This window comes from Leopardus geoffroyi, chromosome D4, assembly GCF_018350155.1.
Source record: "Leopardus geoffroyi isolate Oge1 chromosome D4, O.geoffroyi_Oge1_pat1.0, whole genome shotgun sequence".
NCBI classification, from domain to species: domain Eukaryota; kingdom Metazoa; phylum Chordata; class Mammalia; order Carnivora; family Felidae; genus Leopardus; species Leopardus geoffroyi.
Window position 1 is genome coordinate 24,197,404 of NC_059342.1, and position 23,488 is coordinate 24,220,891.

Below are 23,488 nucleotides of genomic sequence, written 5' to 3' on the forward strand. Positions count from 1 at the left end.
AAAGTGACGTTTCTGCTAAAACCCAAGGACAAGCAGGAGTTGGCTAGGCAGTGTGGGGAACGGAAGGAGCAGAATGAGTGTCGGAGAAAGGCACTAACCCCTGAGGTCATGAGGATGGCCAGAACATGCCCTGAAATTTTCCTGCAAAGCCTCCTAATTCCTGGCTGTCACATCCCAAGCTGGTTGACGTGCTGCGCCACTGGCCAAGGTGACATGGCTGTACCGTAGCACCAAATAAACCATGTGTTCATTTGTTTCTCTTGCCAGCTGCTGTCCAGGCCAGATAAGGCAAGTGTTTTAGAGGCATGATTTCATGTAGGCACATCCTAGAATTAAAGTTATTTAGGTATGCCTGCAGGAAAGCTGAAGGAAACACCCCAAAGGCCAACAGAAGCGTGCTTTACTGAATTTACAATGCAGAAAATATTTGTAGTTCCTTAGACATTTGCATTGCTATAAAAATTACACTTTATGGTATAATTATTAATGGTTTGAAGAGAAATAAACAGTATAAACGAAATATGGCCAATACTATGAAAATGTAAACCATATAAATCAAAATCATGAAACAATTATTCAATACCCAGAGGCCTACTTAATATATACATATGAAATTTCTTACACACATATACAATAAAAGCCCACAAAAGCCTTCACTCTGAAGCCGATCACTGTACAAATACGAAAATAAATCGTTATCTTTTAACCTCAATTTTATCTTCAGCAAGAGGGTTGTATGACTTGGGTTTATGCAAATCACATTTGGTATTAAATAATCAAATGTCACATATGTCATATAAAGCAGCAAGTGGAAAAAATAAATTATGAAAATGCATGAGGCTAAAAGTTAACAGTGAAAAATGTCTCCTTATCCAACATTCTTTTCCATGATGAAATTAAAATATTATCCAATGTGTCAGGATGCATAAAAAAAGGAGCATAATAGAATTGTGATTTTAAAAGCTCTCAAAGGAAAAATTGAGTCAAGATGAGTTAGCTGCACAGGACTATGCAAATGTGTCACAATAAGTCTAAGTTAAAAACATTAAATATTTTTTTTCTTACCAAAAATACACTGTAACTTTGAGAACACCTTCATGAAATCAAATGTGAGTAATAATTATGATTTCCCACCAATGCAGCTGAAAGAACTTTCAAGTAGCTTTTCTTTAAACAAGATTGCTAACCAAAGCTGTAAGTCTCTAATTTGGATTTTATTGCCAAAATATTTATCTAGGTTCAAATAAAGATGATTGCTTTGTCTATTAAAGGTGCCTTTGTAATCTCCGAATCTATGGGTGTACTAACCATACAATCCAGAGGCAAAAGCGAAGATAATACTTCTGTACCAAAGGTATACTCTATGTACAGACTGTCGTACAAACACAGAGAGACACTTTGGGGGAAAATAAATAAAGGCAACACAACATGTATATTAACACAGTTTTGTGCAACTGCACCAAACACCTGAACATGTGTCCCCTATGTCAACACAGAAGATCCTTTCTAACCTGGGCTCCAAAAGGTGCCACAGAGACAAACAGCAGTGGCCAAATCTGCATCTCACCATAGTCCCAAAATAACCACCTCCCTGCCCTGTTCCATTTGACAAGCAAGGCATTCTTTTCAGTCAAAAATATAAACTTCTTTTTCTGCAACCAAAACCACACAACACAAATGCATGGTAGAGTTGCTGAGGATAGATCAAACTTTCCAGTGGGGGGAGTGGGGGGGCTAGATGTCAATAGAGAGAAGGCAAGCTTTTCAAAGCTAAAGGATGCTGTGGTTATTTATAACCTGTGTGTGTAACATATCTGGTCAGTTTTCATTTAAAAAAAAAATGAAGCTAGGGAATTTAAGGTTTGATCATAAAAATCATAAACAGGAGAAAACTGCTACATGGGATTCTTTTAATTCAACAAAAAGGAACGTTATTAGCTCACATAATACCATAAATAACCACTATTCTTTAAGTTTTTTCAGCAGACTGCTTGGAACCTGGACCTAACCTATATGAACCAAGGTAAGTTCAAACGTCTGGTTGGAAATAACTTAATTGGTTCAAGACCACTGAAAACCAAACACCAAAAACCAGGCTTCTCTCTAGGGTCAGGTGTCGACTCTCTCAGTGCTAGCGACATTTTGGTGGAGAAATCTGGGAGGCACTGCAGGTTCTAGAAGAGCAAGACCAACCAAGCTGTTGGTGAGCAGGAGTCACTAGTCACATTCAACAAAGGACTTGGATTTCCCATTCCTAAGGACAATTCCTCTTTTGAAGAGTTGAGTTTCCAAAACCATGCATTTCTATCGCTGTTCATTATTTCAGGAAGCAAATGCTGGCAACTAGGGAGTTGAGGGATTTGCACTGTATTGGAGATTATGTTTGTAAACCATGGGAAGGTAGGAATCAAGCATGCACATTTTCATTTGGCAAAATGTTAAATTGTTTCTACTGGTAGTGTTTTTTTTTAATGAGGTATAATTCACATACCATAAACTTCAGCCATTTTAAAGTATATAATTTAGTGTTATTTTGTATATTCACAGTTGTACAACCATTATCACAATGTAATTCCAGAAAATTCTCATCCCCCAAAGAAACCACATACCCATTAGCAGTCACTCCCAGTTCCTGTGTGTCCCCAACCCATGGTCATGACTTACTGGTATATATTTTTAAGTAAAGAGTGACAACTTTCCTGGGCATTGCATTTTTAGTAGTATGTGGCCTCCTAAGTTTTCATTAGAATTTTTAACATTGACTCTAAACCATGGATTTTGCAAGTATTCTGAGATTACAGTACCATTTTTTTCCAACTCTTTGTCACAAAAATGTTTTTTTCTTTATATATATAAAAAAATAGATTTTTCTGTCTCCACTGGAGCCTAACACATTACCATGTTTTTTCTCAAGTTCTGTTGTTTCAGAAATGAGAAAAGTCAATATCCCCAATATTTAAAAAGTACAACCAACCAGAGTCCTTATTAACTGTGGGCCAGCAGGGGCTCCTTCCCGCTCCTTACAGCGCACAAAATCTGAGAGGTCAAGGCCCACAAGGCCAAGATGCTTGTTTCACAGATGAGGAAACAGATCTAATGTGGGTTGCTGACAGATCTCAGGCCACAGGCTAGTTAGTAGTAAAGCTAGGATGGTAATCCCTTTTTACTAATATTCTACTATCGAATATTTGAAATAAAATTTTGTCATGGATTATCTACAAAGTCAGCTACACATGAATAATTATGTCAGTTTCTTCTACAGCTTTGATCTGAGCAGGTGACTTTTTTTTTTTTTTATCACTTTTTACACATTATCTTGGAGACTCTGCAACGACAAGACAAGTATATTTAACCAGGGGGCCCAAATCATTCACTGAAACATAGCAAAAAGCCAGGGCTCCAGAGAGATCTAGAGCACGATTCAGACTCCCACACTGTAACTTCCCACAGGCAGTGTCTGTAGGATGTACCACTCTGCAAGAAGCAAACAGGTCATGGAAACTTAGCACTCTGGGACTTGAGAGGCCAAAGATGTATGGGATTTAACTACTGCAACAGTTCTTCATCTGGGTTGACTTTTTGGAACTGGTCCCGCTCAGATTGGTAATGGATTTGCTGTCATCCTCATCGGTTCTTTTTTTCACTTCCCTGGGGGAAGGGGGAAAGGGAGGGAGGGAGATAGGAAGAGAGAAAGAGAGAGAGAGAGAATGAATTATCGAGGTACAAAACCGAACCACAAATGGCTTTGTAGAAATAAAAACAACACTGCTAAGCATTTGCTGTGTGCCACCCAGACCTTGTGGTAAATGCTTTATAGGTATTGACTGTCTTAATCCTCACCAGGACCATATGAATTTGTTGTGCCCCATCTGATATATAATGAAACCAAGGCAAAAAAAAAAAGGTTAAGAAATTTCCCTTCGGTCAGGCAGCTGGAGGAGACACAGAGCTGTGCTCTGAGCACCAGGCCACACTCAGACGTGCACAAGGCAGGCACACACACATGTGCATAGGTACACACACACACACACACACACACACACACAGCCCACTCTTGCTCTCTCTGGTGGTTTCATATACTTTATTCTCTCCCGCATGCATAGCTCACTCCTTAATACTCTGGAACCTGGCTTCCATCCCTGACTCATGCTCGCTGACCTTCATGAAAACAACGATAACTTTATAACCACTTTAATTATACATGATCATGGATGTTGTGATGAATGTTTAAGTTAAAATCCAGAAAAAGAAAAATCTTCCTAAATTTCTCTTGGAATTAACAGCTAGAGGCAACAATGACAAAAGATCTGTAAAATCTTGCAAAAGTCTCCTAGGGAAAGATCCTTCCACATGTATTCCTTGGGATGCTCGTGAAACATGCAGGGACCCTGAAGTCCCACCTGAAACTACTAAGGACTGGCGTATTCCTAATACAGCAATATATTTCAGTAGAAATAGAATATAATCCACATATGCAATTTTAAATTTATCAGAGACCACATCAAAAAATGTAAAAACAAACATGTAAATTTAATTTTATTAATATATTTGATTTAAATGAGTATAGCAAATATATTGTCATTTCAGCATTTATTATCAATAAAAACAGTAATGAAGTATTTTATAATTTTTATACTGTCTTCAAAATGCAGCATATACTTAATACCTACAGCACATCTTAATTTGGGTTAGCCACACTTCTGGAATGTCCGAATTGGTCAGCACAACTCCAAAAGGTGCTCATTTGTGCTAATCACTTTTGAAAACCACTATACTGTGAATTGGAAAGAAGATGCCTCAGCGGAAGAAAAAAAGAGAGAGAAATTAATTCTTGATGAAGGCCAGCTAATAAATGCTAGGCTTTACGTTTTTACATTTTTCTTATTTAATGCACATTCACATGCACACAACATAAACACACATGCAAACCTGACAGGTTGACAGGTGAGTACTATTATCCTCTCTCCACAGGTAAGGAAACAAAGACTCAGGATAAGAAGGAAGAAACACGAGCCAACCTAGAACAGCCCACGAGACTCATTTCTGACCACCAGAAGCGGAACATGATAAATTTGTACTGCTTAAGGGACTACGTTCGTGGGAGTTCATTACAGCAACAACAGGAAAGTGATACAACTTCCAACTGCATCATCTCGGACATTTGGGCATTCAACAAACTCTGGGACCCTCTCTGTGAGCTTTGAGGGGGAGAAAGTCTAAACAAATCATTACAAGGCCCTGAGAGAGCTGCTAATGCCCATACACAGTGTGATGTGGGAATACAAAGGGTATACCACAGTCGTGCTGGCCTGCAGGAAAGGAAGGCTTTATGGAGACAGCTTCATGGAGACTTTGACAATGGAGGGATCTCTTAAAAGGACAGGGATTGAAGCGTTCCTGGGTGGCTCAGTTGGTTAAGCGTCCGGCTTCGGCTCAGGTTATGATCTCAGTTTGTGAGTTTGAGCCCCATGTCGGGCTCTGTGCTGACAGCTGGGAGCCTGGAGCCTGCTTCGGATTCTGTGTCTCCTTCTCTCTCTGCGCCTCCCTGACTTGTGCTCTGTCTCTCTCTCAAAAATAAATAAATGTAAAAAAAATTTTTTTTTAATTAAAAAAAAAAAAAAGGACAGGGATTGGCCTTCAGTTAATGAGGAAAGGAGAGTCCAGGTGCAGGGAACAGCACACATAAAGGCAAGGAAACATAAAAGAGCCTGGCCACAACTAGAAATAAAGTTTGACTGTGTCCACAGATTATCACTCCTTTGGGAAGCAAGATAAGAGATGCCACCAGAAAGGTAGGTGAGGCCAGGCTGTGAGGGTTTAGACATGTTGGATACAGTCATGCCTTCAGAATTTCTACTTGTTGATGGGTTGGGGATGTGGTTATGGAATTTTAAAAAGAAGTGGAGGTTAAAAATACAGAAAGTGGAAGTCACCAGCTAGAGACAGTTCTAGAAACACTGGGGACAGAAGGCATTAGGTGGAGAGAGAGTAAAGAAGAGAATGTGGAATGCAATCCTGAGACTGCCAACACTGAAGTGACAAGCCTACGCTTCAGATTCACGTGACAAGTCCCAATGATGCCACTTAGTAGCTGTGTCACTTTGAGCAAGTTGATCAAGCACTCTAGTTCTCCATTTTCTGATCTGTAGAATGGGTATAATAATCATAGCACCTTCACAAGACAACTCATATCTCTCCTTCTGGGGGTTCCAATGGCCTCTATCAGCTGCAATCATCTGGCTGCCTGGTCATATGTTTCTTCTTTTCCTCTCATGTTATTATTTTTTTGTTTTCAGAGAGAGGGAGAGAGAGAGAGAGAAAGAGAAAGAGAGAGACAGCGAGAGAGAGAGACAGTGTGAGCAGGGGAGGGGCAAAGAGACAGAGAGACACAGAATCTGAAGCAGGCTCTAGGCTCCGAGCTGTCAGCACAGAGCCCGATGTAGGGCTTGAACTCATGAACTGCGAGATCATGACCTGAGCTGAAGTCGGACGCTCAATCGACTGAGCCACCCAGGCGCCCCTCTTCCTCTCATATTAAATTGGATGGCCTGTCTCATATTTATTTCCTCGGTATCTTTACTGAATCATGTATGGGGCCTCCGTGGGCTGAGTGCTCACATAATGCAGACATTATAGAACCTGAAAACAAATATTAAGGAGGAAAAACATGTACCCACATTTTTCATCTGGCCTTCGGGTTTCTTTAATCCATCATAAATGCAGGCATGTCCCACTTTAAGGAAATCAACAGGGTTAAGGCTGGGAAAACTAGACTATCTCTCCAAAAACTACCACATGCTTAACAGCTGCATTTTAGGTGAGTCAGTCTCATGGATGGATTTACACCCACAGGCTCAGCTCCTCGGCTGAACTGATAATACCAACCTAAGCATTTTTTGTGTTTTTTTTTTTTTTTCAATTTTCAGGCCATTGATCAATTAAATGCCCCTGGAACTTGAATCTAGTGCAAAATGCTTAAAGCTTGTGGTCCTGGTATGGCAAATTCACCTGCCAAGGGATGATGATTGTGACAGATGTCCTGTCAGCATTACAAGGAAACTGCATTTCTAGGAGAAACTTTCCTAGGATTGAGAGGTTTCCAGAAAAAGCAGTATTAGTAGTTGCAGGTGTTAACTAGACATTTATGGCCTCCTTTCAAAACAGAATTCTGTTTCAGACAGTGCAAATTCATAAACTCTTATAGTACACGTTTTAAGATGTAACACAGTGTGAAAGGGGCCACGACAGGAATTATCTTGTGAGATCCAAATCGAGAATGTGACATGCTTTGGATGATACATAGCTTTCTGAAGGATGAAAAACTTTTAAAAATGATAATTTCACCTGTGGTGACTCTGCCATTTCAAGACATAGGTACTTTGACAAGCAAATCTGAAGGCAGGATAGAAAGCAAACTCAAGCATTTACATGTTTGCCCTACTTGTAATTTTCACATTTAACACATCGCTAACGTAACTAAACCAGAGGCCTTGCACCAGGCCACAATGCAATAACAACAATAAAAGAACTCCTTGATAAGTGATTCACGAGAAGTGACCTCGTTATCAAAATGCCTCTGCACACAGGTGTTCTAAGGAAAGAAGCACATGGCTGTGCGGATGCTGCATGGTAAACAGGGCGCCGGGCGGGAGCAGATGGGGAAAAGGCACAGGCGGCTCACAGCCTCTCCCATCTTTACAATACAATAAAGGGAATCGATTCTGTGCTCTGGGTGTGACTGTGGCAATTTGGAGTCATTTAACTTTAATATGACCCCGTGAAGACAATTCAGCATTAAACAGTGATTATGGGACTCAGTGGACTACTGGCTATTATACACAGAACCATGGACTGTCAGAACCGGAAGGACCTTGGGGGTCGTTTCCTCTAGGCTCCTTCCTCGTTTTACAGATTAGAGAGGCCGAGAGGAGACTCCATGGCTGTGCGAGGGCAGATTTAAGATTGGACTTTGAGCCTCCTGACACTACAGTCTTCCAATAAGCTAGGCAGCAAACGACAGCCTCACAGGGGGCCTGACATACAGCATCCTTTTCTCCCCACTGCCAAAGCTAAGGCTCCCTCCACCTCCCCTGGGGTTCCAGGTCAGCCTCGGGCCCTGCAATGTTCTGCAGACCTGCAGGCAGGCCCTTCCCACACCCATCGAGCCCAGCAAGTGCATCACCTCCACCCTGGAATCCCCGGGTATACTGCAGTGAAACACCGTGTGACCACCTAGAAAAGTGTAAACACCTAATAGTTCAGCAATGAATCCATCTTTCGTGCATTTCGCTGAATCTCTCACCACCTCTACTGAGTGAGCCTTCCTTGGTCAAAATGGCTGGAGGCCCCTATGCACACAGAGGTGCACGAAGTCACTTATTTCACCCAACTTACAAAGGTTTTACTTGGGTTCTTGTTTGACAATTACAATACTAGCCCATGATTCTCCCTGCGAATCACAGGCAGAAAACCACGTAATTCCCCTGAATCTACAAATGTTTAATGTTTACCTTTTTTCTCCCTGTTCTAGGTCACACTCAAAATTAGCACTGCTTTTGCTTTAAACAAAGATGATTTCCAGTGTGGTGGGGAAAGGTGGTTCTCCATCTTGGACTGATAGCAAAGGAGATAATTTTTAAAGACAGGCCATTTAAAGTCCTGGGCTAATTTCCTGGGGCAGCTGAGTGGCTCAGTCAGTTAAGCATCTGACCCTTGATTTTTGGCTCAGGTCATGATCTCATGGTTCATGAGATCGAGCCCCACCAGGCTCTATGCTAACAGTGTGGCACCTGTTTGGAATTCTCTCTCTCTCTCTCTCTCTCTCTCTCTGTCTCTGTTTCTCTCTGTCTCTGTCTCTGTCTCTCTCTCCTTTCTCTGACTCTCCCCACCCCCAACCTCACCCCATGTGTGTGCCTGCGCACTCTCTCTCAAAATAAATAGTCTTTAAAAAAAAGTCCTGGGGCCCATTTCCTGATTCTCTCAAGTGAGGGCAAGGATCTTGCCCAAGGCCCCAGTCGAAGCAGCTAGTAAGCACTAGAAACACCAAGTCATCAACATAAAAGCAGCCCTCAAAACACTGCAAGGTATTTTACTTGTCAATGTATATTAGCAAGCCAACTATCCTTCTAAAATTAAGATTCTTGTAGGGGTGCTTGGGTGGCTCAACTGGTTGGGCATCCGACTTCAGCTCAGGTTATGATTCCACAGTTGGTAGGTTTGAGCCCCACGTCAGGCTCTGAGCTGACAGCTCAGAGCCTGGAGCCTGCTTCAGATTTTGTGTCTCCCTCTCTCTTTGCCCCTCCCCGGCTTGTGCTCTGTCTCTGTCTCTCAAAAATAATAAATAAAAACATTTAAAATTTTTTAAAAAAAGATTCTTGTAAAACCTCACAAATGACCAGGAAAAAAAACCCTACACAAATTACACTAAAATTATGGCTTTGTCAGTAATTAAAGATCACTGGCCTGAATCTTGTTAATGTACACTTTCTTTTCTTTTTTTCCTTTCCTTTCCTTCCTATTTTCTTTTGGATATTTAATTCCTTTAGGCCAGTAAAGAATCATCTTTTCATTTGTGGCAGAAAACTAGACAAAAAAGAGAGCTCTAACAGATCATACTGTTATTTCCTAAAAATTAAATTTACTCCAAGGATTAAAACACTCACATTTATATTCAAGTTCCTCAATGATATAATTTTCATTCTAATCTACATCCCAAGTGTTATTTATTATTAACACCATTACCTTAGCTTAGTAATTATCTGACTAATAATTTTAACAAGGTGCTTCCAACTGGCATGATATACAATTTGCTTTGTTGAGGTTTTTTTTTCCCTTTACCCAGGAAAATGTCATAATAGATAATTTCATAATAGTCTCTTGTGTTTAAAATCTGGTTCCTGGAAATGATTCATACAAGTCAACTATTAGCTTTGCAGTGACATTTTGCAGAAATGTCAACGACACCTCAGATGCACCTGTTTTGTTTGGCAGTAAAGGTACTTTGCCAACATTCACAGTGCAGAGGCAGCATTACCAGTTTTTATAAAATCTGTGCTCAATTGTTTCGCTCACCACTACTAAATACAAGACTGTGTTTTCGAATGTATATTCATGTTATGGTCAAGAAATTTGATATATGCACCAACTACACGAAAATTCAATCCTACTTCCAGTTTTCCAAATATGAGGCAACACTTTACCGAGCGAGATGGAGAACAGCTTCCACTACATTCGAGCCATCTTTGGCACTGGTTTCACAGAATAATGCCCCATAGGTCTGTAGAAAAGAAATACACACAATTAAATGAAGAATTCTCTCTCTCTCTCTCAGGTCTCTTCCTTAGGTCTCCCGGAATTTTAGCTTTTAAAACCAACAAATACAATTAAAATACTCTTCTGTTGAGGATGCTAATAGCCAAGAAACTGGATTCAGAGTTTCAATGCTTTAAGAAAGAGTGCATCTGAATCTAGTTATGCCAGAAACAGTTTCTAGTCAGAGGAATTTTATTTTGCCTTAAAAGTAAGCACTGTACACAATTTCATGTTTTAAGGTTCTTCCCACAGTCCTATCGCAGTTGCTACAAATGTTCTCTAAAAGATCATCTGAGAGAAGTAAAAATGATAGCTTAAGGTAACCACTCACGAATTAAACGTCCATCAAAAGTATGTGTCCTTTGGGCCAGCAGCTAACACACATCCCTTCACGCTATCATCTTTTCCTATCAAGATTCAGCAACCTCCATGTTGCTAAAACCAATGGACATCTTCTAGGCCTCTATTATTCAACCTCCCAGCAGTTATGTATATGATCACTGATCATATTCTCCTGCTTCAAACCTTTCAATGCTTCTCATTCCTCCTCAAGTAACGCTCAAGTGCTTCACCACGGCTGACAATGCAGTCCCAGCCCACCCCCCCAGCTTTACCTGCCATCATCTCCCCTCACTCACAATGCTCCAATTACCCTGACCTTCCCTCCGTTTCTCCAATGTTCTAAATTCCCTCCTACCTCGGGACCTGTTCACCTGCTGTTTCCCTTACCTGGGTTATGACCTTCCTCCATCAAACCCCTTCTGCAGGCTGACTCCTACCACCCTTTGGGGTTTTCAGGTAATCCTCCCCGGAGGTTAAGATTCAGTGTTCTCTCACCGTGACAAGTTGCTGCACAGCCCTGTGTGGTTTTCCTGCATTGCACTTGCCACAAGTGTAATGGATGAAGTTACTTTTGTGTCTTTGCCTGGAGACAATTTCCCTCAGGAAAGGCCTGGGTGTGGGCAACACTGTCCATGTGGGACAAGGGGAGGATGTAATGGCTGCTCTGGAGCATGGAGAGAGAGAACGACACAATGGGGAAAGATTCCACTCCACAGTGGGACCTTCACCCATGAGCCCCTGTGGATTCCACAGAAAATGCATAAAAATCACAAAATTCTAGTGGAAATGGGCAGCGCTGCTGCTGAGTTCTAGAGCTAGGATGTCAGGGGGTGAAACAGAGATTGCCTCCACAGATGCACAGGGGTAGGGGTCACAAGACACACAGGTAAACAAACCTTGGGAACTCAGAAATCGTGAGATGGGAATAAACCTGGCATATGGCCAGGGATGATGTGCTCTCAAGGGGGTGTGTGGGACAATGTGGCACGCGGATTATGTAAGTTTTACATAAATCTTCCCCAGAAATAAACTACATGAAGACAAGGACTGTCTACTCTGTGCTCCAGTCTCTGCTCAGCACACAATGAAGTGGATACAATCAAGCATGTGTTGAATGAATCCCCTCTGTATTTCACTGCCTGGTTCTGATGTTTAGCATGTTAGGCTCACAATTCCAAGATTTAAATCAAGAAAGATTTTCCAACTGAAAATAGTGACACTGAAACTCATTGTTCAAGCCCGCATATCCATGCTACAGGGCAGCCCTTCCATGGTGCTGATGACAGACAACAATGACCACAGTATCAGATCAGACTGTTAGGGCATGAATTTATCCGACCCAAGTACCTCTGATTCCTTGTTGGGGAAGGACAGGTCGTGAGAGGGCCCTGGAGCATTCTCACACACTGGTAATAATGGCAGAATAAACACTTCCCATGGTAATAGGCTGGATAGACATGGGCTTCATCCTCTATTCAAGTGCATAACCAAATTTAGACTATTCAACTAAGCACAAATCTTAGAGAAAAAACAAAAAACAAAACAACAAGTTTCCCAATGCTCTTTCACCCAAGTGACACACTGCCCTTTGGCACAGTAAACCTCTGGACCTCAACCATGTTTTCTAAACAGGAAACCCTTCTTTTTCCTTGACATTGATTCCAGAACTACAGGAGTCCAGGAACTGGTAGAGAGTGGGGAGGAAGACAGGATAATTCTGGCTACTCTTTGTCAATGTTCTCCACTGGAGGATGACCAAGTGGTCATTTTACTTCCATGAGAGGTTTAAATCCTTGGTACAACTAACTACATCCATTAAAGGGAGGTGAGCGGAGTTCTGCCTGAATAAAGATAGGAGACCCATCAAAAAGGATGGAGGTTTGGGGTGCCTGGGGGGCTCAGTTGGTTAAGCATCTGACTTTGGCTCAGGTCATGATCTCACGATTCATGGGTTCAAGCTTCACATCGGGCTCTGTGCTGACAGCTCAGAGCCTGGAGCCTGCTTCGGAGTCTGTGTTTCCCTCTCTCTACACGTCCCCCACTCCCACTCTGTATCTCTCTCTCTCAAAAATAAATAAACGTTTAAAAAAAAGTTTTAAAAAAGGATGGAGGTTTGCCAAAATACCTCTTAAAGTGAATGTAGACAAAAGTGAAGGGCCGTAAACTACAAAGCTCATGAACTGCTAAGGTCTATCCCAATAGACCCACTTTTACCCTTACCATGGCTAGCTTTTCTCCAAAGTATCCTGGGACACACTTTTGTCCCTCTGCTGCAGCAGCGTCACGAAGATCAGCCTTGTTTCCCACCAACATGATAGGAATGCTCTCCTGGGTTGCATCCTGCCATAAAGAATAAAATTGTGTGTTCATCAAACACCGAACAAGTTCCACTGACAAGAGCAGCAATACCAACCGCAGCTTCCATTCTCCAAATGCCCCTCGGGTGCCAAGTGACATAGAGGGACGATCTTTAAGCCTCAAAATATCTCTAAAAAGAGTCAGACTTCTTCCCATTGCCAAGTGAGAACACTGAAATTCAGAGAGGCCAAATAAGAACTTGTAAAGGCCCAGGCCACGGTCCAAATGCACTCCATCCCCCCCTGCCACCGTACAAACCAATATAAACTCAAGAGGCATGACCACAGAATTATATTTGGCTGTGGCGCCCACAGCATTTTCTGCAGCTTTCACTCCAACGAGCGGTGATGACCAGTCAACTTCGTTATCTCAGGTACAAAACACACAGGAAATCCCTCAGCCATAATGGGATAAAAACAGAGCCTGAGGGCTCCACATGCACTGCTGTCTGGTTTACAACAAAAGCAAAATATGAAGGTTCTAAAAGGTTCATTTTTCTTACAAGAGTTAATTACCAATCATTCAAAGGAATCAATTGTAAGGATAATGCTCCTAAATCAACTTACACAAACTGTATCACCATCTGGGACCACACGAGCTGGCAGAGCGTGAAATGAGAGAAGCACAGCTGAGTTTGAGGCCCCCCCGCTCCCACCACCGGGCTGCCGGTGTGGGTGTGTGAAATCAGGCAAATCTCTTCATGTTTCTGCCTCAGTTTCCCCACTTGTAAAATGAAGGAGTTAGTAAGAGCACATGTGACCTCAAAAGGTGCTGATGAGAACAGAGGAAGATGACCTGACCAGCACAGAAAAACAGGGTTCTGGTTCCTAAGCACGAGAAGCAGGAGCCCCGACTAAGGCACATGGGACGTGCCCTTTGCAGTGTCTAAGATACAAGGTACAAGGTGTTCTTTCAGTTTGGTGCCCTACCTGTCATGAGATCAAGAAATAAGCATTAAAAATGATGACATTATACCTGACTTCCTTTCTCTTCAGACCATTTTCCTTGCACCAGAGTGTGATAACAGCAAAGGGGGAAAGGAAATAAAAGGCCCTCCCAGAAACTAGGCACTCCATCCACTAACGTGTTAATTAATTGTGCTTCTTGGGCAAACTGCTCAGGTTCCAAGGGGGCACCATTTGGAAGCCATTAAACAAATATTCACTTAAGTAAGCCAAGAACCCAAGCATCCAAATGACTTCCCAAAGTCATTCCAGTAAAGACTGGCAGTTCCTTCAGGTCTTGACTCAAACTTCACCTTCCAGGGAGGCCACGCTGACCACACCACCTGTGGTCCAGTGCCTCATCATCAGGCCCCTTCCCCTGCCCTCTTCTTGTTGCTACAAGATTTGTTATTTTCTACCATTCTATTTATTTTACATATTTATTGCTAGTTATGTTTCCCCTACTAGAGTGCAAGCTCCGTAGGGATAGGGCTCTCCGTTTATTAATGGATACACTGCAGGCTCTAGAATAGTACGTGCACAAGGGAGGCACTCCCAAAATGCTCTTGAACATGTAAAAGTCAGGAAGAGATCCCACATCTCAAGTGTCTCCCCCCTTCAACTTTCACCCAATTATTCAATCAATACATTATTCACGACAGGTGAGTAAATGGCCAAAATTTAACTTTATCCCTAATTTTGTTGCACGATTTTGTAACCCAGTGGTTTTTATCAAAGTGTATTCATTAATAATTCAGAGGGTCTGTTCACCGCTGAAGTTCTACTACAACCCTCTGGCTTACCCCAACAATCATAATCTGAGTTTCTACCCATATTTATAGTGGCTGTATAAACTGTCCCTACAGGGGATGCCTGGGTGGCTCAGTCAGTTAAGTGGCCAACTTCAGCTCAGGTCACGATCTCATGGTTCCTGAGTTCGAGCCCCACATCAGACACTCTGCTATCAGTGCAGAGGCCGCTTCCTATCCCCTTTGGATCCTCTGTCTCTCTGTGCCCCTCCCCGCTCTTGCTCTCTCTCTCTCTCTCCCTCTCAAAAATAAACATTTAAATAAATAAATAAATAAACTGTCCCTGTAGAATTTCCTCAAATTAGAGTGAGCCATGGCAAAGGTTTATCACGCTTTGTTTTTTTCTGAAGGTGAAAGTCTAATGCCAACTGGTATCTAATTTTTCCCGATTGCAAATTCAATCATTCATCTTCAATACAGTTTTCATCCTTTTCAGACCCTGTGAAAGGTGACCCAAAGAGCTAAAAAGGTCACTTATCATGTGTTGGTGATTAGCAAATCACGGCAAATTATGAGGTCCTGGTACATGCTGTGGCTGGTCACTAAGGGCCGTTTCAACATGGGCTGACCTTGCCTTTAGGCCTCCTTTCCTTGAGCATAAATCCAAAGACTTAAAACAAAGACTAAGTCTAAAAACAACAACAACAATTAAAAAACCAAACAAACAAAAAACAAAGACTAAGTCTCATAGTTTTAACAACAAAAAGTTTTGCTATAGATTTTGAATTTCTGTGGGGTATGAGTTTGCTGGGATTATGTCATTCTGGACTCATCGCTCTGTCCCAGGGAGGTCTGTCTGTTCCCTTGAGCAGCTGCTTTTCCTCTGTTCACTGATGGTACCTTGGAATTCCTTTCTGGACCTCAAAAGCTTTTCTCAACCCACTGCTTACTCTGGCGCTTTATCCCAGTAGCAACCAGGGTTGAATCAGGAGAGCCAATTCCCCATTCAACTCCTAACCTCTAAATAACCACAAGCCATTGTCCTATTCTTTCTCTACCTCAAGTTTCACATAAAAAAGTGAGAAAAACATTACACTTTTTACTTCTTTTCTCAGATACATTACAGAGATGAATATAACATGTGGAAAGTTTTGTGAAATAAAAATCCTACATAAATGTCAACACACTTTCATCGTTATTTATAACAAATTTAAGTCATGATATTTCAGTAGAACAAAATGCACATTTCTTTGTCATTTCTCACATCACTTCTTTAGTTAGAAAGAGATCATTAATTCTATTTTTGATAGGGTATTAAATAGGCCCAACTGAAGAATCTAGAGGCTAACCTGGTATCATACAGCAATCAGTTCTGTGTTTAGCCACCACTGTACTATTTCATGCCTGTTAAAAATTATAGATAATGGACTTAATTGAAAAATTATATTAGCCACTATTTTTTTTTTTAATTTTATTTTTTCTAAAAGAGTATATTGAGTAGTGCCTGGGTGGCTCAGTTGGTTGGGCGACCGACTTTGGCTCAGGTCATGATCTCTCGGTTTGTGAGTTCGAGCCCCGTGTCGGGCTCTGTGCTGACAGCTCAGAGCTTGGAGCCTACTTATGATTCTGTGTTTCCCCCTCTCTCTGCCCCTCCCCTGCTCACGCTCTGTGTCTGTCCCTCAATAATAAATAAACGTTAAAAAAAAAATTAAAAGAGTATATTGAACCATAGCTTCTAGTTTTATGTTGATTAATAACTGTTGGGGGCTCCTGGGTGGCTCAGTCAGTTAAGCGACTGACTTTGGCTCAGGTCATGATCTCACGGTTCGTGAGTTTGAGCCCCACGTCGGGCTCTATGCTGACAGCTCAGAGCCTGGAGCCTGCTTTGGATTCTGTGTCTCCCTCTCCCTCTCTGCCCTTTCCCCATTCATGCTCTGTCTCTCAAAAATAATAAATAAACATTAAGAAAAATTAAAAAAAAAATAAACGCTGACAGCAAGACACCTGGGTGGCTCAGTCGGTTAAGCATTTGACTTTTGATTTTGTTTCAGGTCATGATCTCATCATGGTTCTGGGATCGAGCCGCACATCAAGCTCTGTACTGACAGCATGGAGCCTGCTTAGGATTCTCTCTCTCTCAAAATAAATAAACATTTAAAAAAATAAATAAAACTTAAAAAAAATAACCTCTGGCAGCACACTATGGTCAAAATCATTTCCTACTTTCAGAAATTATTCACCATGAAACCAAAGATAAGAAAGGTCCTCAGATGAAAGGCATCATCTCATTTAACAAACAAACAAAAAAGAGCACAGATGTTACCATGTATGTTTAAAATACCAACTGGAGGGGCACCCAGGTGGCTCAGTTGGTTGAGCGTCCGACTTCGGCTCAGGTCATGATCTCACAGCTCGTGAGTTCGAGCCCTGCATCAGGCTCTGTGCTGACAGCTCGGAGCCCTGGAGCCTGCTTCAGATTCTGTGCCTCCCTCTCTCTCTGCCCCAACCCATTTGCATTCTGTCTCTATCTCTCTCAAAAATAAACAAACATTTAAAAAAAATTAAAAAGTAAATAAATAAATAAAATACCAACTGGTATTTCAGTGATACCCAAATTACTGCCACCACAAGGCTGAGAACGCAGGTGCCACAGAACTGGGCTGTGCACAGGCTCACATCCGTGATGCGACACCCACACGTCCGGCATGCATGGAAGGCCCTGTGCAACACCCAGTCATGCTATACACTACCCCATGTGTAAAAGCAGCTTCTTCTCAGGCTGCCTACATGTGCATTTACTTCCAAAAGGGTTCTGATTTCATCTGTAAGAACACCTCCAAGTTTCATTCCCAGAAGCTCCCTTCAGTGGTATCCATGGTTCTGTGGAAACCTACCCAGCTACTGAGGAAGAGACCAATACTGCCAAGTGTCACTGGAAACTCCCTCTAACACCCAGTCCTTCCTGTGACAGCCTGGACCAATGGTCTCTACCGGTGTGCACTTCAACCAAGAAAAGAAATCGCACATTCCAAGATGGGCTATGACTCTCTTGTGTAATTTTTGGTTTGTTTCTCTGTGTTGAGGTCTTACCTCAATCATATCTACCCACTCTCGTACATTAAGAAAGGATTTCTCGCACGTCACATCATACAGCAACAGAACGCCATCTGCTCTCCTGAAGTAAGACTTGGCAATACTTCTGAATCTGGCAAAGAGAAAAGCATGTTAAGTAACGGTTCTAATCAGTCCACTGGGCAGGAGCTGCCCCTTCATCTCTTTTATGCTTTTTTTCTCATCTTCTAGAATAAGCCTCCCCTGAGAAGACTTTAACGGCAACCGTCACTGTGAAACAGCCACCTCCAAGGACTGGGATGTCTCAGCGGAAGGTAACTGAACAACAATCTGGGATGCTAATCTACAAGAGCCAATCAATTTCTCCATCAAACTACCCCCAAGAATGTCTGCAAACCGCAAAACATAACCAGGACAAGGTTGGAGCATAATTTCTTAAAAATTTCAGCCTTGGCAACATGCTCCTGAACCTACACGTGGGACACAGAAGAGGGAGGGAGATGCACAAGAGAGAAAATCTCCGTTTTGGTGGGGGGGGGGGGGGTCACATGAAAGAAGAACAACAGCTGCAACAGGCCAGAAACTGTATACACAGGGTAAGGGGCAGCTCGTGAGGGGAAGAGCATATACCTCAACGTGTATGTCCCAACTCTAAGCCAACTGCCCTATTTTATATTATCTTCAGTAAGGCCACATCAACCATGAATGTTTCTTATTCCTTTTTTTAAAAAATATTTTTTAAATGTTTATTTATTTTAGAGGGCAGGGGCAGAGAGATGGGGACAGAGGATCTGAAGCAGGCTCCATGCCGACAGCAGAGAGCCCGATGCGGGGCTTGAACTCACAAACTGTGTGATCATGACCTGAGTTGAAGTCGGTCGCCCAACCAACTGAGCCACCCAGGCATCCCAACCACAAATATTTTTTTGTTTTTTTTAATTAATTTTTTAATGTTTATTTATATTTGAGAGAGAGAGAGAGAGAGAGTGAGTAGGAGGGATACAGAGAGACGAAAACAGAGAAACTGAAGCAGGCTCCAGGTTCTGAGCTGCCAGCACAGAGCCTGACATGGGGTTCGAACCCACGAACTGCGAGATCATGACCTGAGCCGAAGTCGGGTGCTTAACTGACTGAGCCACCCAGGCGCCCCATGAATGTTTTTTAAACGTTGAAACTCAGCCTGCTCCAGAATATGAGCTCCGGGTGAACAGCTTTTATGTATCTGTGTCTGTTCACTGCTGAATCTTAGCAGCCTGAGTAGTGCCTGGTACACAGGCAGGCAGCACCCAAACTTAGTTGAACAACTGGAGAGATTCTATTTCCAAAGAGTTAGACAAGATTAAAACCTGTGCTTAATACTTATGGTCATTGGCAATGAATGCAAGATAAGGCAATGCCACCCAACATGAGTCTTCCGTTTAGTTTGTGCCTCTGCCCTTGAACTGAAGGAAGCGGACAGATTCTCTTTTCCATCACTTACTGTACTCGACTAAGTACCTGCCCCCACTGATACTGCATTTGGACTGCTGGGTCACCTAAATTCCCTTGTTCTCTTTTTCCCAAGTCAACACGGGCTCAGAGGAAGCCTAAAGATCTCCACGGACAACTGACAGGTAAGTGAAGGAGGGAAGAATGTGGCAAAAAGTGCGCATTCCTGAAATTGTAATATAATTATATGATCACGAGCAGAAAAAAACACCAAGCACCTTAGGAGGCTTGTCTAGGCAAACCTAAGCAGAGCCCGAAGCACCAAACAAAGCACTTGCCTCTCCTGACCGGCTGTATCCCAGAGCTGCAGGACCGTTCGCTCTCCATCCACAATGAGAGTTTTCATTTGAAAATCAACTCCTAAGAAGGAATTATAAGAGAACATGAGGGAACATGATGTAAATAATTCTATTGTTCTTTTACTCTCAAGCACTACTGGGATAAGAAAAAAGCCAATAAGCCCAAGCTCAGTGAGGTAGACAGGAATGAATGTGGCCTTCAAGGGGACTGACCTTCAGATTCTAATTACAAGTCAGACCACACGTGTGCACACAGATGTACCATCTGCAGGTTGGCTGACTTGGGGAAGGATTTAATCTGGACAAAAGGAAAATCTATGTTCTATTTGCTTGGGTAATCAGACGAACTCAGTTATGTCTCTGTGTTTGTGTGTGTGCATGTGTATGTGCTTGTGTGCACATAAACGTGCATATGTGTATGTATGTGCATGTGTAGGAGTGTGTACACGGGTAAGACACACATACGTGCCATGCTCTTTAGCAACTGAACAAAACACTGCAGTCTTTTTATGAATCAAATTACAGTGAACTTTCAGCTTTGTTATCTTGAAGGGTATGTAACAAAGGACCATAAATTTACAAAGACACCCACTGTGAAGAGGGTAATCAATCTGTTCTAATATTTCTAGTTATCAAAATAAGAACTCTTAGATGAAGAACAAAAGTGAATGATAATTTGCGTATCTTCAACCCTATTTACTGATTATTATGCAAATCTGGGAAATCAGGACACTTCTTTTCTTGTTCTTAGAAGTATTTACTCATGTATTCCATTGTAAAGGAGGGAAGGGATCATACACCTGCCTATGATTTTGACCATGACAAACTGGCTATTAATAATGTCACTTTATCAACAAGTGACATCTTATCAGAAAAGCTTTCCCTGGCCACCCTGTGTGAGATTTCGCCTCTCTCCAAACCTCATATTTTTTTATTTGTTTTTCACCGACTCCCATCCTTTGGGATGTAGCTTCCTTCGAGGCTGGGTTTTAGTTGACTGTTCATTGTGTGCCCTCAGCACCTACAACTGCATTTGGCTCATAGCAGAACCCAGGAAATGTTTGCTGAACAAATGAATCTCCAGCTCTGAACTTGGTTCAGTTTTTCTGACCGGCTAAGTAGATTATCTTTGACCTTTGTCAGTCTTCTTTTCCTAAAGTTGGGCCTTCACTAAAACAGAAGAGGACCATTCTACAGACAAGGAGACACACACACACACACACACACACACACACGCATGTACGTATACAGAGAGAGATCTGTATATCTGTGTATCTAATCTCTAAAGAAAATAAACTCAAGCTAAACAAGGTCATCTCCCCATTATCAACTGAAGAAGGAATCATACCCAAAGTGGCACTTGTATTTCCTCGAAATTCATTCTTGCAAAGTCTCATGAGGAAACTAGACTTCCCCACTGCAGCATCTCCAGCAAGCACAATCTTGTAAGCCTTCTGTGAGCTGGAAGATTTATGGTTACCATCCACCATGTCTGTCTAGGGGACAAAAGCCACAGTGGGTGATAAAGGTCATGCCAGTTTTCTTCCTAAAAAGTTATATGACACCGAAAATTCACAGTGTTCATGAATAAAATACCTCAGCAACTACCTACCGGTGGTGACAGTGCCGAGATGGGCTTCCTCGAAGAACTGACAATGCTGCCTTCACTAGAGGGCCCCTGGGGCTTCCAGTCCAAGATGGAAGCCACACCTTCTGCACCAAACGTCTCTTCATCTCTTATATCAGGAACCTAATTTTTTTTTTTTAAGACAGCAATTAAAAAACAAAGTCTCTCATTACACATATACATCATGGATTAGAGAGAAGAAAAATAAGTAGCTGAATCTATAGTCAGTGCTGTTAGGGAACAGAGTAGCCCCGAATGGCAATCTGTGAGAATTTCTTCCCAACTTGGTGGAGGGAAAAACCATTCGGCTGACTATGTTTCATATTTATAACCGTTAAGTCATATTCCCATGACGGATACAAGTCAAATGGGGTGACAGATTTCTATCAAAGGTAAGGCCCAGGAGACCATGATTTCTGGGGCTTACGTCTGTGTCTGAAGCATCGCCCGCAAAGCTCTCCTGCGTGCCGTGTGACCTCTGAAGTCCCCTCTGGTGCTTGTACTCCACCTCTGAGTCGTACTCATTGGAGTCTCTCAGGGTAGACAAGCCGCTGTCGAAGCAGCTCTCAGGCAGGCTGTCAACCTCACAATTCATTCTCTGCATTGGATCACAGAGGGCCAACGAGTCACAGTCCTCATCCACATAGGAAGAGCGGGATGACCTGGTGACAAAGGGGAAGAGAGATTTACCGGAGAGCTCACAAAGCTCAGGACCACACAGCAGTGGACTCCAGAAGATCAACACTCTAGCTTTGGCCAAGAACCACAATGTATTCCATGATTATGCATCAAGGGAAACAAAATGTTCAAAGCAATATCAGTTCATTCCATGCAACAATCAGTTAACATAAAGATACTCAAGTCAAACATTTAACAAAAATGAAGCTGTTTTTAAAATCACTTTATTTCCTGATACAAAAGGAATTACAGTGTCCAGGGCATAAATGCAATCTCAAGTTGAGTTAAGAAAAATGTATGCAGAACATGTGAACCTTTTTACTCTGATGTGTTTGGACCATATTCCAAACAGCTTGTCCATTTCTGGATAACTCTCTACTTAAAAGAGATGCTGAGAACCTGGACAGCGAAGGCATCTATGGTGACGTGAGACTCAGATGCAAGAAATAGTTCCGTGAACTCAGCTTAAGTCTCATGAACTCAGCTTAAGTCTTAACAGTTTCTCTCCTCAAATACTCAAAGAGCGACACATAATGAAGAAGAATACATTCTCTCAAGTTGCACAAGACAAAATAAGGGCCAACTGATAAACTTTTCCAAGAGTCATACTTCTAAACAACATGGTGAAAAATGACAGGCAATTAGAAAGGTATGGTACTGGAATATGACCTGGGAGTTTTCTGCCAGTAGGTGTTGATACAGAGTCTAGAAAGATTCCTATAGGAAAGGTACTTGGATAAAGGCTAGATCCCCTGACTTCTATGGATGTTTCCATTTATCAAACTCTCTAACATCTTATAAGTGAGGCAGAAATTAACATCAAACAGGAGAATCAAAAGAAACCACATTATTTCCCTATATACTTTTGCTTTTCCATTTGATTTTCACAAAAACCTAAGTTTATGTTGAAATAAAAGCAAGGGCTATAACTCATTTAGTCACCACTACACTCTGGGGACCATTCTGGCCACTTGGCATAGACCATCTCATCAGAATGGAGAAATGGGCAGGGTATATAAGTGTACAGAGATAAAAATATTAAGAGATTAATATGCTTAGAAAACAGAAGGTGATCTCAAATATAAGTAAATATAAGCCATATAAATCTGAGAACTCAAAAATATTTTGGTGCCATTAGCAAATGTGTCAAATTAATTTAAAAGGTAATAACTTAAACCACCAAACTCTCCCTAAATATGTTGTTCATATCCTGGGGCATGTATTCACACCATATCTGTAGCTAGCTATCTGTGTGTGTGTGTGTGTGTGTGTGTGTGTGTACATTTTCTTGTTGTTTTATAATTTATGAAACTCTCCTTCCAAAACTGATTTAGGTAACACTATAAGGAAACTAAGAAAACCATACTCATAATATAGTACAAACTACTTCAGCTCCATGTAATTATTGATCAGAACTTTTTTTAAAAACTTATTCAGATTTTTGATAAGGAATGAAGAAGTGAAATCCTGAATTGAGAAGTCACTTCCATGAATATCTAGACTCCAAATTAAAAATATAGGTACAGATCAGACTTTCTCAAAATCAAGTTCTAGACATACTCTTTTAAAAGTAAACTATTCTTACTTCCCCAAAGAATATTTTCATCATAATTAAATATG

The 23,488-nt window shown here is 41.7% G+C and overlaps 1 protein-coding gene across 4 annotated transcripts in view; it reads right to left on the minus strand.

Annotated features, from left to right (window-relative positions):
- Positions 1-383: 383 nt before the first annotated feature.
- Positions 384-23,488, minus strand: part of RASEF (RAS and EF-hand domain containing) — a 79,041-nt gene continuing 55,936 nt past the window's right edge. For 3 of the 4 annotated variants that reach the window (XM_045468341.1, XM_045468340.1, XM_045468339.1), the window contains 8 exons: positions 21,618-21,852; positions 21,176-21,313; positions 20,912-21,059; positions 19,543-19,624; positions 17,795-17,909; positions 12,874-12,993; positions 10,200-10,276; positions 384-3,648 (listed from right to left, as the gene is read on the minus strand). In XM_045468341.1, coding sequence (XP_045324297.1) covers positions 3,543-3,648; positions 10,200-10,276; positions 12,874-12,993; positions 17,795-17,909; positions 19,543-19,624; positions 20,912-21,059; positions 21,176-21,313; positions 21,618-21,852 — 1,021 coding nt within the window. In that variant the 3' untranslated portion in view covers positions 384-3,542. The remainder of the gene's footprint in view (positions 3,649-10,199; positions 10,277-12,873; positions 12,994-17,794; positions 17,910-19,542; positions 19,625-20,911; positions 21,060-21,175; positions 21,314-21,617; positions 21,853-23,488) is intronic. The other variant, XM_045468342.1, reaches the window with a different exon arrangement.